At 38.1% G+C, this 20,820-nt stretch overlaps 1 protein-coding gene across 1 annotated transcript in view; it reads left to right on the top strand.

Annotated features, from left to right (window-relative positions):
- FBN2 (fibrillin 2) overlaps window positions 1-20,820 on the top strand; it is a 393,529-nt gene that overhangs the window by 272,831 nt on the left and 99,878 nt on the right. The window contains exons 20-25 of the mRNA XM_006870689.1: window positions 4,554-4,673; window positions 11,103-11,240; window positions 13,171-13,221; window positions 13,618-13,743; window positions 19,248-19,475; window positions 20,369-20,494. Of these exons, the coding sequence (XP_006870751.1) occupies window positions 4,554-4,673; window positions 11,103-11,240; window positions 13,171-13,221; window positions 13,618-13,743; window positions 19,248-19,475; window positions 20,369-20,494 (789 nt within the window). The remainder of the gene's footprint in view (window positions 1-4,553; window positions 4,674-11,102; window positions 11,241-13,170; window positions 13,222-13,617; window positions 13,744-19,247; window positions 19,476-20,368; window positions 20,495-20,820) is intronic.

Genomic DNA, 20,820 nt, shown 5'->3' with positions numbered 1-20,820 from the left:
CAATGGTATATTTTACAAAAAGATGTTAACATCCTCTCTTCAGCTTACGGTTTAACATCAAAGCATTCTTGTGACTAGAAACATGCTAGGACTATTGAACAAGATGCCAAAACACAAATGACTCATCTGAAGTCAATGAAATGCAATTACAAAGTGCAATTCTAAGTTTGGATTGAACTGGAGGGACCACTGAAAAACAGTAATTAGCCTGAAGAAAGAAAAGAAAAAAAGACCTACACATACGATTCAGGTTTTCTAAATTTAGATCTGGTAACAACTTTCCAGGAGTCTTGGTGTGGTACTGTAGGATAAGCATTGGATTGTAAATCCAATGCTTTGAACCACAAGGTCAGCAGTTCAAATTCGCCAACCACTTCTCAGAAAACGACAGGGTTGCTATGAGTCACAACCAACTCAGTGGCACTTAACAACAGCTTTCCTGCCTGCCTACTTTCTTTGCAAGAACTCAAAGAGAGAAAAGGGCAATTGCTTTCCTAATTAAAGCACTTGGAGAAACTTCGCCCTGAATGATTAGGAGACACAATAGTTGGGATTTCCTTCTGTTAGTTTGGAATATGAGGATGGTGCAAATGATTAAGGCACAAAGCTGCTAACTGAAAGGTTAGAAGTTTAAGTCCACACAGATATATTATCGGAAAAAAATCACTGGCAATCAACTTCTAAAAAGTGGACCATTGTAAACCCTGTTCTTCTCTGACATCACCAAGAGTTGGCGTCTACTCCATGGCAACTGGTTTTTGTCTTGTGTTCTGTAAGGCAGCTCTCTTTATAACCCCACTCCAAAATATAAACCCACTGTTTTTAAGCCGATTCCAACTCATAGAGACCTTGTAGAACAGGGTAGAACTGCCCCACAGGGTTATGTGCAAAGCTGTAAATCTTTGCACATAAGTGAAGCGAACGGCAACATCGTTTGCCCAAGGCATAGCTGGTGGGTTCAAATCACTGCTCGTTTGGTCAACAGCAAAGCACTTTTAAAGCACTGTATCATCTGGTCTCTTATAACCCACTCTGTTGTTAAGTGCTGTCAAGTTGGTTATAACTCATAGTAACCCTGTATAGGGTATCCAAGGAGCTGCTGTGAATTTGAACCGCCAACTTTGTGGTTCAAATGGACCTTGCAGCCCAACGCATTAACCCGCAGCACCACACCAGGACTCCAAAACCAACTTGTTGTTGTTAAGTGCTGTCGAGGTGATTGTGACCCATACCGACCCTGTGTAGGGTTTCCAAGGAACAGCTGGTGAGCTTGAACCACCAACCTTGCAGTTCAAACGATTTTGCAGTCTGACGCATTAGCCCACAATGCCACACTCGGACTCTAAAACTAACTTAGACTACTTAAATATGTTTAACTAAAGATTCTCTTTTTTCTAGCAGCCACTTCCATCCCCAATCTCCAAGACCTGTTGTCTTTCAGAATTAGTCTGAGAAATGTGATTTGTGCAAAGGTATTCACTCCATATTCCTCAGTGATTATTTGAAGCAGTGGGAAAATGGATTTCAAACTTGTTTTTTTCTTATTCCTGACTTTCTATGCTTTCTTCCCACTGCTTCTTATCAGTTTTATCATCTCTTGGATGATTAGCTTCTGTTAAATCTCTGGAAAATATGAAAGAAAATATGAAAGCTTAGGAATCTTGATTTAATGTGGAAGTGGATGATTATTAGGACTAGTTTCCCCTTCCACGGCAACAATATTCTTTGTTACTAGTATAAGCAAAATATATCATGGGGAACCAAATGGACAGTGTCTTGGATTCGGCTTGGTACTAGCATCTCACTGAATTGTCGATGATAATTTACATCGTATCCCTTCATTTTAAGAAGAAACATTGGAGTTGAAGGATGCTGAATGTCACAGTGCTGACTCACCTGCTTACAGGAGCAATGAAAAAGGAATAGGAGTGGATCCTGGTAAAAGTGTAATGCTAGATCTTAACCTAAATATCAGAATGAGGGAGCAAGACATACACAGACCAAATCAGGCACTAGTGAGAGTTGGAGAGAGTGATCTGTGCTTGCATGTTGTGAAAGAGGTCATTGTTCCTGCTAAATCTGAGCCTTTTCTTACCATGAAAGATACATGCATCTGTCATTCAGAGGAAAGAAATTCATGTTATGTAAATACAGGAGAGACGTGATTCAAAAATATTTTGGCACTAGCCTCATGCACATTGGTGGATACAAAAGTGATTTGTTCAGGGAAACCTAACCATTATTTCTACACTTTCTTCCCACTGCATTTTATTACGTGTTTGCAATTGATATACCTGAAGGACACAGAACGCTTTCCCTTGGGTTTTTTGCTTATTTCTATCACTGCATTCAAACAGTAAATTTGTCTGCCTGAAGCAGTTCACTTCATTCCTATTCTTTCAAAACTAATTTCCAAAGACCAGACAGGGAATTATTAGCAGGTTCATGACGAATGCTAGCTTTCTCTATATGTTTTTTTGCTATATTCCCAAATTTTGTTTGTCATTCGTGTTTTCAACAGGCTATATATATTTTTTAATGTATAATAAATAGCTGTAGTAATAAAGAGTAAAATTCTTCTGCTATTTCAGACTGTTACAAAAACTTTATTTTACTTTTTTTGTTTGAGCTCTGAGAGTCTGTGAAAGTTAACATTTTTACAGCAAGCACTGTGGTTTAGATTGTGTTTCCAGTGATATAACTAGTTAAATGTAAGCCAGATGTTCTTTGAAGTTTATTTCCAGGAATGTACAGTGAACTGTTTCAATTCCTGGTTCCATGACATTATAACATAAAAACACTGTATAGAAAGAAAAATTAAACAATTGATATTTGTAGCTGTCATTGAATATGTTAATAGTTTTTTATGTCCTTAAATGCTTCATTTAAAGTAAAGATTAAAAAATATATATTTATATAATATTGGCATTTTTCCTTCTTTCGTGCTTCTGACAAATTAGATCAATCGAAGAATATAAATATTCCTCAGATTGGTTACCTGCTTCCTTTTAGATTATCTGCTTGATTTTTTTCTATTGTGTTTTTACTACAGGAATTTCAGTACTCTGGACTAAATGTTTTTAATCCAAATCTATGCTGCATTTACAAGACCTGCCCTACTGTTATTTTCCTTTTGCTTTTAAGAGGACTTCCCACTACATTCAGTCTCAAAGAAAGATGCATTCATACTTTCCTCAAATAATTTGTTTAAAGTATTAAATTAGTACATAGGTACTCTTTAGTAATTTTGAAGTAGGAAAAAAAAAGTACCTATTTTTTTCCACATTGATTTTTAAATTTGCATTTCAAGTCCATTAACTGGGGAATCGGCTCTGAGCCCTGCTCTTTCAGGACCAGCTAGTTTATGTTTCACTTGAGACATTCAAGAATAAGCATTAACGATCTGCTAGCGATTTGTTTGTCTCCATGTTTTCCCTCAACACAGCGTTTCATATTACATTGAAAAAGGTGTGTAGGGAAAAAGGAAAAAAATAAATGTTAAGTATTCTGATGAACTCAGAACGGCAGTGTTCAACATAAACCATCCTTTGAAGTGTGTTGACCTGTTTCAGATAATTAACCAAGCAGGAAAAGAAGTCTGTGTGGCACTTTTTTAAGCTAAGTGACTGGATTTATATTGAAAGTTGGTCTTCAATATTGTATGTAGTACTTAACTGGAGCTTGTATTTATTTTTAATTAACTCATGTGTGAAACTATTTAACTTTACAGCTTTGACATTTTCTTTAGTCACCGCTTGCGAACATGTGCGAAATCTTATTCTGTTTACTTCTCGCCATCAACAGAACTTGCTTGGATTGTGGTATATGATTTGATTTAGAACACAAATCAAATTCATAATTACAGAGGCCTATTTAAGGCAATTACATGGTCTCCATCAAGTTGTTCTAATTTTTCTTTTACCAAAATCATCTGTGCTTTAAAAAAAAAAAAAGGAAACTCAGGCAACAAGAGTACACAGTGAATCAGCTACAGAGACTTGCGTGGTAGATCCGGCCAGGAGAATGCCCGACCCATTATTAAAGTTTCAGTCCTATTTCCTGATTTGCATCCAAGACTTTAGAACTAAAGCCAGCATTGTGATATTTTGTTTCTAACAAGGCTTTCTTAATTCTTCTAGAGCCTCGTGGATCCATAAATGACAAAAGCAATCAGCGTTTGTTTTTGCACAGCATGCTGTGCTTGGAAATACGGTGCTTTCCATGAAATCAGAATTTGAATTTCCCATAGGACAATTAGTTTTTATTGTGGGGGGAAATAATCCAATTTATGTAAAGTTATAGCAATGTATCGAAGATTCACTACTGAACCCTTTCAAAACAGGCGGATCCTACCAAGTCCCCAGTCTTGTAGATATGTATCCGCACAGTAAAATGCAAGTCTCCACGGCTCATTCACTTCATGCCTCATAGATCCATATTAAAATTGCGAGAGCCAAGTTTACCAGACATTCTGGCATAGCATAGCTTGTTGGAATAATCTTTTCCAGAAACACATGGCCGTTCTAACAGAATCTTTTCCTTCTGGATTATAGATATAAATGAATGTGAAAGCAACCCCTGTGTCAATGGAGCATGCAGAAACAACCTTGGATCTTTCAATTGTGAATGTTCACCCGGCAGCAAGCTCAGCTCAACAGGATTGATCTGTATTGGTAAGATTTATACACAGTGCCCATATTTCCATTTCTTTGCAAAGATACAGGCAAGGACCTAAAGTTTTATTGTGGATAAATACAAAACATGATTGTAGGAAGCTAATAATTAGAAGTGAGATCACTTGTTTTCTATTGTTAACAAGATAGGAGTGAGAAACTAGGCTGTCGCTTAAATGTTATTAGATTCTAGAAAGTGTTCCTGTCACATAAGCTAGGTATATTGTGCTTTAAGTTACAAGCGTTTCCTTACCACACATGTGTGTATATTCCTTAGCCTAGGAATGCCTTAGGCATCCAAACAATCAAATCCTTGTTGCATATTTCCTTATAAACAGCCCTGGTATGGTAAACAACATTGTGAGGAAATTTGGATTCAGTTAACAGACAAGAAATGAAAGAATTTTAACTTTAAACATATAGAGGAAACGTGTGTGTGTTAGTTTGTTTGTTTTTTTTCCATTCTTCCATCAATTATAAATCCATGGGCTCTAAGGAAAAGAAGCTAGTTGCTTTTCGTTCTTGGAAATAAATAGAAAGATTTCTAGAAGTTCCAAACGAACGTCATTTAGTATATATCCAAATATTTAAGGTCGCTTCTTGATCATGAAAGTAGAACATAAATAACACAACAGTCTGATCTATTATTGTAAGGAACAATTCAGCTTATGTAGGGGGAAAAGGGTCCCAGTAGTTTTTTTCCTACTACCAATGTCTGTGGTTCTATTAGCTAGACATTTTCTACAGTTCATATCGTTACTTAGTGTTTACCTTTAAAATAAACTGAAGTGTATTTCAAAACAGGTATGAACACATTTCAGTTTTACACAGTACTCAATAAACTGGCAGTGTTGTTTTTTTCTACCAAAATGAATTTTTAATTCAGTAGTGCTCAAAGTAGCATAGTGGTTAGGAATCGCACTGCTAACCTCCGTCAGCAGTTTGAAACTACCAGCTGTTACGCGGTAGAAAGATGAGGCTTTCTGCTCCCATAAATATTTACAGCCTCGGAAACCCTGTACAGGGTCATTATGAGTCAGAATCGACTCCACAGATAACCACCGCCACCGCCAGTGCTCAAAGACAGTAGAATTTTCAGTATTCTGTCTGATATGAATTGTATTTAACTGGGTGATACAAGGTCAGGAGTTCATACCCACCAGCTGTTCCTCAGAAACCATATACAGTGTTGCTATGAGTGAGAACCAATTCCACGAGACTTCACAACAACAATAGTATCTGTATATTACATGAAGAGAAGTGACCAAGTTGTCAGTGAAAATGCCAGGTCTTCATTCTCCACTGATGAACAACTGGGAAAACTGGCACTCTCTTCAGCTCTCCTTTGTAGTAACTAGATTGCCCTCTGCCTGGAGCAATTATTTAAAAAAAAAATTTTTTTAATAGAATCCTGGGACAATAGGTGATAGATGGGAGAATGGATTGAATAAGATAGAAATATTTTTGCTGAGCCATAATTTCTAACTGAAATGGAGCCATTTTATTATGCAAAAGAAATGGACTCAATATTAGTAAATTAAGTCCATTCTCAGATAAGTAAATTTACATACCACTTGTGCATCAAAGATATCTTAGTTTATGGTTTGTTGTATAAACTTCTATTATTTACTTAGTTTCCTTTTTGGCCCTTAATGATAAATGGGCAAAAACATTAACTCCTAAGCCATTATGTTAGACAGCTAATCATCATCATACTTTTCTCAACAAATGTGTGATACATGTTTTCATTCATTATGGTCCAATTTGAATTTTCCAACCTACAGCAACTAAGAGAGAAATTATTTTGTTATTGTTGTTAAGTACCATGGAGTCAGTTCCAACCCATAGTGACCCTGAATAGGGTTTCCAAGGAGCAGCTGGTGATCTTGAACTGCTGATCTTGCAGTTCAAACCAACTTTGCAGTCCAGCGCATTAACCCACAGTACTACACCTTAAAGTTTAAAAATTTTGTTGTTGCACACCACCACCATTTTATCTGCTTTTTTCATCAAAAATTAAATTGACAGGATATCTATCAATGTTTACCTTTGCTAAAGTGTAGTGCTATAGGATAAGCACTGGACTGCTAACTGCAAGGTTGGTGGTTAAATCCACCAGTGGCTCCTTGAAAACCCAATACAGGGTTGCTATGAGTCGGAACTTAAATCCACGACACTTAACAACAACAACAACAAGGAGCCCTCAGTCCACAGAGTAAGTGAAACTGAATGACTTTGTGCAGGAGGCTTGCTTGCAGAATGGGGTGCCTCTTGCCACTTAATTGAGGAGAGCTAGGTTTGCTAACCACAAAGTTAGAACCAAGTGCTTTCAGGCTGAGGCTTATGGTAGAGGGCTGTGTCCTGTCAGCACCCGTAAATGAGCTTTGTAATGTTGTCCAGGCAGAGAGAGACCTGCCTGCAATTATGGCTGAGGCAAAACTTTCCTGACTGGAAAAACTGTACCCTGAGCATTTCTGACCCTGAATTTATGTTAACTTCCTAATAAAGCCCATAACTGTGAGAATGGTATTTTATGTCAAATAAACAATTAATCTTTAAAAAGTCTTCACCATATCCAGAAGAAAGGAGAATGATGATAATTGAAGACATTTGGAATCAATTAGTCCAACGAACTAATGAAATGTGAACATCCATCTCCATGACTCTGACACCAGAAGAACTAGACAGTGCCCATGTACCATTACCAACCACTCTGAAAGGGATCACATTAAAAGGTCCCAGATACAGTGTCAGAATATGTGGAACAAAACTCAAAATAATTTAAGAAAAAAAAAAAAGGCAGGACTTACTATTTAGAAAGAGACTGGGACAACCTGAAACTGGCCCTCAACCACCCTTCAGGTCTAAAAATGAACTCACCTTCATGGTCCAACTTTCAACTAGCAGTAGATAGGTATATCATTAATTTTGCTTAAGATAATTCAGAATCAGTTGCAGCAGTAGAACAGCAGGAAGCTGTCAAAAATTCAAGCCAGATTGAGGAGAGGACATGAAATGTAGGTATCATTGCTGTTTGTCACATGGATCTTGCCTAAAAGCAGAGAGTAACAAAAACATGTTTACGAGTGCTTTATTGACTATACAAAGACATTCTGCCATGTGGGTCATAACAAATGTTGGATAACATTGCGAAGAATGGGTATTTCAAAACATTTAATTGTGCTCATGAGGAACCTATGTATAGACCAAGACACTCATGTGAACAGAACAAGATGATACTGAATTGTTTAAAATCAGGAAAGATGTCCATCAGAGTTGTATCCTTTCACCATATTTATTCAATCTGTATGCTGAACATTTAATCCCCAAACTGGAATATATGGACCAGAATATGCCATCAGGTTTGGTGAAGGTGCATTGAAAACCTGTGATATGCTGGAACCTTGCTTGCTGGAAGTGACAAGGACTTGAAATTACTGATGAAGATTAAAGACTGTAGCCTTCTGTATGGATTGTACATACACTCAGTGTAAAGAAAACAAAAATTTCAGTCAATTGGACCAATAATGAACATCGTGATAAATGAGAAAAGATTGAAGTTGTCAAAGATTTCATTTTGCTTGAATACACAATCAGCACTCATGGAAGCAGCATTCAAGAAATCAAAAGACACATTGCATTAGGCAAAGTGATTGCACAAAACCTCTTTAAAGCATTCAATAGCAATTTTAAGGACTAAGGTGTGCCTGACCCAAGCCATGGTATTTTCAGTCACTTCATACACATGAAAGTTGGACAGTGAACAAGAGAGACTATAAAAGAATCAATATATTTGAATCATGGTGTTGGTGAAGAATACTGAAAGCCAGAAGAACAAATAAATCTATCTTGGAAGAAGTACTGTCAGAATGAGACAGTACCTTAGAAGAGAGAATGGCAAGACTTTATCTCATTTTGTCAGTAGAGATTAATCCTAGAGAAGAACATGATTGTTAGAGTGGAGGGTCAGTGAAAAAGAGGAAGACCACCAACAAGATGGATTGGTACAGTGGCAATGAGCTCAAACATAACTTTTGTGAGGCTGGCACAAGACCAGACAATTTTTCATTCTATCGTGCTTAGGGTGACTAGCGTCAGAACCGATTCATCACTGTGTAACAATATTGTTGTTACGAACCTTTGAGTCAGTTTTGACTCATAGCGACCTTGTATAGGATTTCTGAGGAGTGGCTGCTGAGTAATCTACCTTGTGGGCTAAAGTATCATCCTGTAGCACCATACCAGGACTCCGTAACATTAGGGTTTCCAAGAAGCAACTGGTGGGTTTGAACCGAACCACCTTGTGGTTATCGTACACCACCACACCAGTACTCACTCTGTTATAAATAAGTTGGCATCTATGTGCCTTAGATTTCTCATCTGAAATTTGTATATACTGCAAAGACTTGTTTTGTTGAGTATATTTAGTTAGTACATGGAAAAGCTGTCAGAATGTGCCTATTAACAATTACTGTTAGAATCTATCCAGATTGAAATTGCTAACAAACAAGGCAATAAAATGGTTAGTCAATGTCCTTAAAAGATCATTTAAATGCATCATTCAAGCATTTCTGTTTCCTGTGTATAATGGAATTTAGGGAGTCATGGTGTGGCGCTGTGGGCTAATGCGTCAGACTGCAAAGTCATTTGAATTGCAAGGTTGGTGGTTCAAGCTCACCAGCTGCTCCTTGGAAATCCTATACAGGTTCACTATAGGTCAGAATTGACTCGACAGCACTTCACAACAACAACAACAATGGAATTTAGAGGTTTTATTTAGTCTATAAAAGGGAGTCCTGGTGTGGCACTGTAGGATAAACACTGGACCGCAAGATCTTTGCATTGTAAGGTTGGTGGTTCAAGCTCATCAGCCGCTCTTCAGAAACCCTATACAGGGTCACTATGAGTCAGAGCCGACTCGACAGCACTTAACAAGAAGTCTGTAAAAGGCATCATGATGTGGTGCTGTAGGATAAGCACTGGACTGCTAACAGCAAGATTGAGGGTTCAAAACTACCAGCCACTCCTTGCAAACCCTAAACAGGTCTTTCTGAGTCCAACCAACTGAATGGTGCTTAACAACAAGTCTATAAAATGCCTGTAATTTGAGGCCTGATACAAATGGTGATGAGCCTGCATTTTACATGTGTATCTATTTTTACCCAAACTGAATCTTTTGTCAGAAAAAAACCAAAGTGATAGTCAAATTCTTTTCTATACACCTGCCCTGTCACTTTTTATAGACAGTCAAGGATGGAGTTGTTTTAACCTAGATTCCAGTGTAAATATTTGTCACTGAACTCTGGTTAATTTCTTCTTGCCTGAATCTGTGTTCCGTTGTTGTTGTTAAGTGCCTTAGAGTTGGTCCCAACTCATCTTGTCCCTGTGTAGGGTTTCCAAGGAGATGCTGGTGAGTTTGAACCTCCGACCATAAATTTGAGCCTCTGACCATGTGGTTCAAACCTACCTTGCAGTCCAGTGTTTATCCTACAGCGCTATGCCAGGATTCCATAGGTAATTGGAAATAACATCTCCATTTATGGGCTGCCATTTTCACCATAATTCCTTTCTTTTTGGTGTTTGTAGTTTGCTTTTGTTGAATTTATCAATAACACTGCATCAGCATATATTATTAAATTAAATGCCATATGAATTTGTGTTTTCTTTGTCTACATACTATATTATGTGTTTATGGTTTTGTTATAAACTGTATTTTCTCAAATTTCTAAGTGGCAGCAAAAACTCCTGGGCAACAGTGACCCCTCTAGGATACAGTTATTGTGTTGTTAAATGACTTGAAGTCAGGTCAGATTCATTACCCTGTATAGGGTTTCAGAGGAACAGCTAGTGGTTTTGAACCACTAACCCTGCAGTTAGCAGTCCAGTGGTTATCCTACAATACCACACCAGGACCCCATGATACTAGTAGATATCATTGTATTAATTCTCACATCATATTAAATATATTTAACATCATTTAATTTAGGAATCCTGGCGTGGCACTGCGGGTTAATGTACTGGACTGCAAGTCAGTTTGAACCACAAGGTTGGTGGTTTACTCTTAGGAAAGCTTATACAGGGTTGCTATGAGTTGGAACCGACTCGACAGCACTTAACAACAATTTAGGTGTATCTATAGAATCCTGACATGGCACTGTAAGGTAAGCAGTGCACTGTTAACTGCAAGGTTGGTGGTTCAAACCAACCAGCCACTCCTTGGAAACCCTATACAGGATCCTTATGAGTCAGAACTGCCTCAGCAGCACTTAACAGCAATGATCATCTTTAAATGCATATGTACATGTTTGATGGATAGACTGTTATATTTGTTTGCTTGTTTTAGCTTTAAGAGAAGTGTGTTTAATGTACGCAGCTGAGTTATATTTTCTTCAGAGGTAAAAGTTCCCAACTTTCTTTATTCCTTTTCAGACAGCCTGAAAGGGACATGTTGGCTCAATATCCAGGACAACCGCTGTGAAGTGAACATCAACGGAGCCACTCTGAAATCTGAATGCTGTGCCACTCTCGGGGCTGCTTGGGGGAGCCCCTGTGAGCGCTGTGAGCTAGGTAGGTGTCTGACCAAGGGCTTCTGGGCTCCTTGTTTGGAAAACTTCTCCCTCAACTATAGAACCCTGTTCATGTATTTCTGGAGTCATTGACACTATACGATCATTAAAACTCCCTAAAAGATTGTCTAGAAGCTTGCTGACTCTGTAGGATAAGCACTGGACTGTGAGCCACAAGGTTGCCAGTTTGAGCCCACTAGCTGCTCCACAGGAGAAAGATTTACAGCCCCAGAAAGGTAGCTGTGAGTCGGAACTGACTCGACAGCACTTACCTGGCAAAATGAATTTAATTCTTCAACTGTCATTGCCTAACCTTCAGGTTCTTGTCCAATTTGAAATAAAGCTGATACTGAGGTCAAGAGAAACAGAAAGGGGGCTTAACTGCCTGCACAGATACGGAGCAACATGTGGTCCCATGACCAAAACCACAGGGCTTCTGAAATAGAGGCGTCTGGATCTTTATGCCTCCAGATTTCTGGGATTCTTATGTCTTCTGCCCTTCCCCATCACATAACGGGGATCTGACTATCAAGTCATATCCTTCTGTATACTCTCTGGACTCATTTCACTTCTAAAGTGGGCTTAGGGAAGATGTGTTTCTTCTGGAGATTCCTGGGTCCAGAGTCAGATGAAAGATACTAGTGTATGCATTGTGCATGCTCAGATCTGGTTCGAGCAGGAGGAACCCTATGGTGACTTCTTTGCAGAAGGATCTTGTGTTGGAATGCTATTAAGAGAATGCTGGTACTTCTGGCCTGCTGAAAAATTTAGGTAATAAAAAGGTGGATAGTATAACAACATTCCAAGAAAAGAGTAATAGAAAAAGGATATTAGCCTAAAGGTTTATAATAGAGGGGTGGGTAGCAGAGCAACTGTCTAAAAAGGGAGTAGTAGAAAAAGGGATATTGGTTTAAGGGCTTCAGAACCATGTGTTTGGCATAGTCTTTCCAGTTAAGCAAGGAGCTCTGGTGGTGCTGTAGGATAAGCACTGGACTGCTAACCACAAGTTTGGTGGTTCAAACCCACCAGCTGCTATGCAGCAGAAAGATGAGGCTGTCTGTTCCCATAAAGATCTATAGTATCAGAAAACTTCTATAAGATCACTGTGAGTTGGAATGAATGCCATAGCAGTGGGTTTGGTTTGGGGTTTGACATTAAGTAGACCTTCTGAGTAGATAAGGAAAAGAATCAGCTGTGATCTGACTATTAGGCAACTATTGCCTGTGTCCTTATTTGGGTGTTTTCCAGTCAAACATGCTATGATACCTCTCTTTCCTTTAAATCTTTGGTTAACTTGTAATTCAGCTAATGTGAAAGCAAAAATAGAATTTTAGAAAAAGTGATGTAAATCTCAAGGTGGATCAACATGGAGGTCATTACCACAAGGTGTCATGTACTATGCTGAGCCCTTGTCCTACAAAACCCCTTTTGATTCTTATTTAGTTATACGAGGAGACTTCAGATAGCTCATGGGAAAATTTATATTATCTACTGATTCCATTTTTCCATGAACTTTGTAAAGCCCTCTTGTATTTAGATTCCATTATACTATCTCAGGAGTCCTGGTGAGGTACTGTGAGATACAGCACTGGACCACAAGGTCAGTTTGAACCACAAGGCTGGAGGTTCAAACTCAGCAGCCACTCCTTGGAAACCCTGTACAGGGTCACTATGAGTGGGAACGGGCTTGGCAGCTCTGAACAACAACATACTGTCTCAGGAATCTTGATGTGACACTGTAGGATAAGCAGTGGACAGTTAACTATAAGCTTGGCTGTTCAGAGTCACTCCTCAGAAATCATATACATTGTCAATGTTAGTTGGAACCGAGTCGATGACACATACCAACAGCAGCATTCTGCTCAGGATTACTTAAGACAGGTGTATTCTCATTTATAATGAAGTAAACATGCATCCTGTTGTTCTTTCAGATACAGCTTGTCCAAGAGGGTTTGCCAGAATTAAAGGTGTTAGTTGTGAAGGTAAGTATTTTCTTGGGTGATAACTCATGTTGTCAATCTGTGGGGTAATATGTACAATTCACATTCATTCTCATTCAGCAGTTCAAACCTACCAGTTGCTCCGCAGGTGATCTGCTTCCATCAAGATTTACAACCTTGGAAACTCTATGGGGCAATTCTATCCTATCCTGTAGGGTCATTATGAGTTGAGTTGACTCAGTGGTGGTGGTTTAGGAAGGCGATTATTAATTTTCACAGTTATTGTCTAGGAAACATGACTGGGTTATGCTGTCTTTTGGCTTAACTCAAATAATATTTCACTTATTGCAGATGGAATATGTTATAAAGGGAGTAGGATTGCATCTGATGTTTATATTTGTAACAGCTCTATTTCTCTGATTACCCATCTCCTTATAGACGTTAATGAGTGTGAGGTGTTTCCTGGCGTGTGTCCCAATGGACGATGTGTCAATAGCAAAGGATCTTTTCACTGTGAATGCCCTGAAGGCCTTACATTGGATGGAACTGGTCGTGTATGTTTGGGTAAGATCCAAGTCTCTGTGTATTCTCTGGTAGCGTAGTGGTTACGAATCGGGCTGCGAACCTTAAGGTCAGTGGTTCGAAACTACCAGCCGCTCCGCGGGAGAAAGATGAGGCTTTCTACTCCCGTAAGGATTTACACCCTCGGAAACCCTGTACAGGGTCGCTATGGGTCAGAACTGACTCGACGGCACTTAACAAACAAACAAACAAAATGCTTGAAACTAGCTAACTACTTTCTTGTCATTCTGACAATGACCCGTCTAAAACGATTGGTTCTGTAGGTGGAAAATTTGCTTTAAATGCGATATTTTGAGAGAATCCCCAGAGGACATTTTAAAAGCAAAAGTTTTTAAATGAAATAATTTCTGTTTAGTACAAAAAATTGAACAGTGTTCACGAATTTATCTCAAAATATAAAGTGTCTTTAGATACTTTAGACAGGTTCAGCCTTTTACACTAAGTCAATGAAATACTACAACTAGAATTGCTATATGACAGTTTTGAACATAGGAGAAAAATTGGGGACTAGTATTTTAAAAGTTAACATTGACTAGTCCATAGCAGCTGCATCTTAGCCATGACAGTGGGGAAAATAGTAGGCGAACATTCACCAACCCTGGTCTTCTACCACCATTAAAGTTTAAGTTTTCTGAGAGCTTTACTTATTTTATTAAAGATATTAAATGAAGAAGCTCTTTCTTTCAACATTTTATTATAAAAATGTTGAGTTAGCTTTGTTCTTTATCACTATCATATTTAACTGAACTTGAACTACATGATTACGAGAGAAACTTTTATTCTGTATGGTACCTGAACAACATTTTTTTCCTCATTTACTCAAGATATTTCTTTTCCAAATATTATTGAACAGTAAATGTTTAGTTTGTAAGATCATTTTCCATAGGTTTGTATTTTAAATTATTGCTTACAGGCAAAGCAAGAGCAATGGCTTATATGCAAAAATCCTTTGTCTTGAACTACATTTCTTAAGTATTTTTTTTGTGTGTGATTTTTAAAATTAGAAATAAGAAGATAAAGTTTATCACACCATACAATTTTGTTCTCATTAACAGATTTTATGATAAATTAATTTATTGCTTTGGTAAGTATGAAGACTGTATAACCATATGGCATTATTTAGAAATTATGTATTTAACGTTCAATATCATAAAAATATTTTCAAATTTTAAGTATTTGAAAATTATTTTAAATTGTCTACAAAATTTCAGAAAAAAATCATGCCTTTTGAAGATCAAGTAGTATCAATATGGTCAAATGACTAATGAAAGCAAGTTGCCTTCACAAACTGAAGGATATGTTTCACATATAAAGGCATTCTATTGGCAGCATCAATGGGCTCAAGCGTGACAAGAATAGTGAGGTTGGCCCAGGATCGGGCAGTGTTTCATTGTGCTGTGCATAAGGTCTCTATGAGTCAGCATCGACTCAATGGCACCTAACAACAACAACAATTGATTATAAATATCACTCAGAAAAATAAAATTTCCAAAACATCACCCAAAGTCACACCCTTTGTATTATTTTAGAAGGATTTATTGGATTCTTCATCCTTGTGCTTTGGCTAAATGTTTCTGCCATTATTTGGATTATGCTATATTAATTCATTCTGGCTGAGGATGCAAGATAGATTCTAGAAGAGATCGCCTTATGAAAATGTGCAACATTCTGGGAACCAAAGAAGTAGCAATCTTACGTGATAACATTCGATCTAGAGTTTTATTGGTTAAATCTACTCAAATGCTTGCAGGGGCCAGGCAGGTAACATGAATTAGTAAAGTCTTAATTAAAAGTGTTGTGGATTGCAACAAACTGTAGCACATATGTGTGATTTAAAAGTTTCCAACTTCATATTTTAATTTCTATGCAAACCAATGAAAATATTCACCGGCCTTAATATGCCCAGTATGCTGACTGTGTTCTGAAATATAGATCTCACATTACTCTTCCCTCCTTGGTTCAAATACTTCTTTTTAAATACAATTAATCCCAGAATGGCTTCTTAAGAAAAACTCTTTAATGACCTCAGAAACTAACTCAGGCCAGAGTTCCCAGGATCTCTGCTCTTAAAGAAAATGTTCACGTTTTGTTAGGACCTTAGCTTCTCCTCTGACAGTGTTGTGCAGTGTTGACTATACCATGCCTTGAGGGGATGAGACTTGTGGGATGACTATCATGCCTCACAGTGGCAAAGAATGTGGCCATTCCGTTAGCTTTCATGCTGATAAAAAATGCAGCATCACCTGCTGTGGTCACCTGTGTTCAATCTCCCAAGTCAATATGAAAATTGACTGCCGTCACTTTTCCTTTAAAAATAAAACCAGTTGCTTCCATCAAGTCAACTCTGACTCATAGCAACTTAGTGTGAGTCAGAGTTGAATTGTGCTCCATAGGATTTCCATTGGCTGATGATTTAGAATGTTTCAAAGTGAAAAGCAATTATGACATTTAAACAAATGACCCTTTAAGAGAGAAAATAAAAATATTTTCCAAAGTCATGATGGAAAAGGTAAATTTGGTAGGTAGGGACAAAACAACTTGAAATGCATTAATAGCAATTTTTTTTCTTGTGAAAAGTGATTTCAATAGTTGTATCAAATCAGCAAATAGACTACAGTTTTTTGTAACTAGTATCTGATAGGTTTGATTACTTACAAATCACTCTGAGCAGTTCTGTGAAAAATGAAAATCTGTCACTACAATTATTTGACTAATTCTCAAATCAGCAACACAACTGGAGAACGTATGTTCTGATAGAGTCATATTAAGAGGGAAACTTTTCTTCCTGAAGTTTTTGTGGTTTTTTTGGTGTGTGTGTTTATGCAAAAATTGAAGAGGACACAACTTGACAAAGATTAATGAAGATCCTAAGGAGTATGCAGAACTAAGGGACAATTCCAGTAAATACTATAACAAAAACAATTTCTCAACAACAGTAATAACAAAAATGTATGAGTGTGGCTACATAGGTAAATGAGTATGCATATATATGTATGCTGTTGTTACTGTCGTTGAGTGCTATCAAGTTGATTCTGACTCATAGCGATCCTGTATAGGGCTTCTGACAAGCAGCTGGTGGGTTTTAACTGCAGACCTTGTGGTTCACAGTATAGTGCATATCCTATAGTGCCACACCAAGGATCCACATATGTGTATAGGAAGGAATATATGAGTACATGCATGTGAATATATGGGTGTATCTAAAGGCATATGTATATGCATGTTTGTGTGTGTTGCATATATATTCATCTATGTAATGAAGCACAGAGTTACAGAGACTTTCTAGACATTTTCTAACATCTCAGGGTACTGCTTTACTGGATTAAAAATCTTAGGACCATAGTTTCTTGAGACAACTTGGCCAACTGGCATAACATAGTTTATAAGGATGTAGTCCTGGTGTGGCGCTATAGGATAAGCACTGGACTGCTAATTGCAAGGTCAGTGGTTCAAACCTACCAACCACTCCTCAGAAACCCTATACTGAGTCGCTATGAGTTGGAACCAACTTGACTATACTTAAAAACAATGACCACATTTCATAACAATAATGTTCTACATCCTAGTTTGGCAAGTTACATCTAGGGTCTTAAAAGCTTATGACCAGCCATCTAAGATAAAATTATTGGTCTCTATTCATCTAGGAGCTCTGGTAGCATAGTGGTTACGAATCGGGCTGCGAACCTTAAGGTCAGCAGTTTGAAACTACCAGCTGTTCCACAGGAGAAAGATGAGGCTTTCTGCTCCCGTAAAGATTTACAGCCTCAGAAACCCTGTACAGGGTCACTGTGAGTCGGAACCGACTCTATGGCACATAACAACAACTCATTTAGAATTAAAAAGAAAGAAAAAAAATGAAGGAAACTAAAGACTAAAAAAACACCAATTTACAGGACTAATAGTTCACATGACAATGTCCTCATCTATCCTGGGACTAGAAAAACTAGATGATGCCCTGCTACCACTACCAACTGATTTGAAAGGAATTACATTAGATTGTTCTGGATAGAGTAGGAAAAAGGTTGTAGAAAAAAATTTAAATATCTATAAAACATCCAGACTTACTAGACTGTGATAGAGACTAGAGAAACCACCAAGATTATTGTCCTAAGATACTCTATGAACTTGGGACTGAAATCACTTCTAGAGGTTACCTTTCAGCTAAATAACAGGTTGGCTTATCAAATAAGTATTATCACTTGTGAGTACTGTGTTTCTTTAAACAATTAACTCTTTGAAATCAAATGGTCAACATTTACCCAAAAGCAAAGATGAGAAAGCAAGAAAGGGGAGGAAAGCTAGATCAATGGATTCAGAGCATACAGAATGGAAATAATGAGAATGCTGACACATTGTGAACATTGCAATCGGTATCTTGTCGCAGTACAAACAATTTGTATAACAATTATTAAAGGGAAACCTAATTTGCTATGTAAAGTTTCACCTGAAGCACAATAAATAGTTTTTTAAAAAAGAAAAAATCTGAATAGGAACCAACCCCAGCTCTCCTGAGATGACTCTCATAATCGAGTGATTCCAAGTAGTCAGGTACAATGGTTTTTGCCCATTAGTGTTTCCCAGGCATCATGTCTGGTAATAAGTGTTGTTGAGGTGATGCCAACTCCTAGAGACCCTACCTTGTTGTTGCTGTTGTGAAGTACCACCGAGTCGATTCCAACCCATAGCAACCTTGTATAGGGTTTCCAAGGAGCAGCTGGTGAGCTTGAACCGCCAACTTTGCAGTTCAAATGACTTTGCAGCCTGGCACATTAACCCACAGCGCCACACCAGGACTCCAGAGACCCATCTACAACAGAACAGAACACTGCGTGCTCCTGTACCATCCTCTCAATGGTTGCTATACTTGAGCCCATCGCTGCACCATGGTATCCACCCATCTTGTTAAGGGTTTTCCTCCTTTTCATTGTCCACTTATCAAGCATGATGTCCTCCTCAAGGGACTGGTCTTTCCTGATAAACTATCCATCCTTGCTTCTACGAAACATTCTGGCTGTATTTCTTCCAAGATGAATTTGTGGGTTCTTCCAGCGGTCCATGAAGAATAGTCAGTATTCTTCACCAACACCATAATTCAAAGACATCAATTCTTCTGTCTTCTTTATTCATTGTCCACCTTTCACATGCCTATGAGGTGATTGGCTTGGGTCCGGTGCACTTTAGTCCTCAAAGTGAATCCTTTACCTTTTAACACTTTCAAGAGATAATTTACAACAGATTTGCCCAATGAGACATGTCCGTTGATTTCTTAACTGCTGCTCTTTTATGGGCATTGATGGTGGATTCAAGTAAAATTAAGTCCTTAACATCTTCAGTCTTTTCTGTTATGATATTGTTTATCGGCCCAGTTGTGCGGATTTTTGTTTGCTTTATGTTGAGATGTTATCCATACTAAGTGGGTACTTAAGATATAGCTGCTGAATGAATGTTTCACTTAATCCCAAATTGTGATTTCAATCTCGGTGTAGATGTCCGCATGGAACAGTGTTACCTGAGGTGGGATGAAGATGAATGTGTCCATCCTGTGCCAGGAAAGTTCCGCATGGACGCCTGCTGCTGTGCAGTTGGGGCGGCTTGGGGCACTGAGTGTGAGGAATGCCCTAAGCCTGGCACCAAGGAATATGAGACTCTGTGTCCCCGCGGGCCCGGCTTTGCCAACAGAGGGGATGTTCTTACTGGACGGCCATTTTATAAAGGTAACAAACAGCAGTTCCCTGTTCCTGCTGCATTAAATAGGTCTTTCTTTCCACATTCTCTCAGAATTGGTTTTACTCTGCAGTTTCCCACTGTGTTTTCTTAGATAAACATGATCTGTAGCCAACCTCATCACCCATATAAAATAATCTATGTAAGAATAAGGAGTTCTGGTAGCATAGTGTTTACAAATCAGGCTGCTAACCTCAGGGTCAGCAGTTCGAAACTACTAGCCATTCTGAGGGAGAAAGATGAGGCTTTCTGCTCCCATAAAGATTTACAGACTCAGAAACCCTATGCAGGGTCGCTGTGAGTCAGAACTCACTCCATAGCACGTAACTACCAACACCACCATATAAGAATTCAGGGAGCCCAGTGGCTCTGTACAATAAGTACTGGACTGCAAATCAGTGGTTTGAGCCCACCAGCCACTCCACAAGAAAAAGATGAGGCTTTCTGCTCCCTAGGTATATACATTCTCAGAAACCCTATACAGGGTAGCTATGAGTTGGAAATGACTCGATGGTCCTTAGCAACAACATATGAGAATCCAAATAAAGATATTAAAACAAACAACGAATCTAACTCTTTGTCTTTTACTCTATCTTTGCTTCCCTTACAACAAGTGGACTAGATGCAGCCCTGGTTTAGTGAAAAATTCTCCATCCTTCCTAAACTTTACAAAATGAATGATCAGAAATAAATGATCAGAACTCACCATTTAGAATATAGAATCTTTTGTACAATTGAAACCATCTGTGAGACTTCTGAAAAATTTGGTTGCCCTCATTTATACTTCGGTACATACTTTTAGTCATGATAGGTTTTTAATGTAAAGTGATGGACCTGCTCTTTTGTAACAAGCAGCTGTATCTCTGGCTTCACTCACTTTTAGATATCAATGAATGCAAAGCATTCCCTGGGATGTGTACCTATGGAAAGTGCAGAAATACAATTGGAAGTTTCAAGTGCCGCTGCAATAGTGGCTTTGCTCTAGACATGGAGGAAAGAAATTGCACAGGTAAGTTTGATGTTTTGCTTTATTGGTAAACTCTGACCCTCCGTCTTTTGCACTGTTTGAAAGTATTGCCAACAAAAGCCCATCTTTTGTCTTTAAAAGCATGTAATATATATATTTTTTGCTTTCCTTATATTTAATTGGTCCTCCAAATAAACATCTCATCAGAGAGCTGCTAAAAGCATGAAGGTGCTATTTTTTATGTACAGAGTATCAAAATGATATGATTTAAAATATATGCACATTAAAAAGCAGCCATAAGATAAATAAGAATTGTATAAACTTACGTAGAACACTGACTGGAAGGTCACTCCTCAGAAACCCTATAC

This window comes from Chrysochloris asiatica, unplaced genomic scaffold, assembly GCF_000296735.1.
Source record: "Chrysochloris asiatica unplaced genomic scaffold, ChrAsi1.0 scaffold00147, whole genome shotgun sequence".
Taxonomy (NCBI): domain Eukaryota; kingdom Metazoa; phylum Chordata; class Mammalia; order Afrosoricida; family Chrysochloridae; genus Chrysochloris; species Chrysochloris asiatica.
The sequence above is the reverse complement of the archived record's forward strand: the minus strand, read 5'-3'. Positions and strand labels throughout refer to the sequence as shown.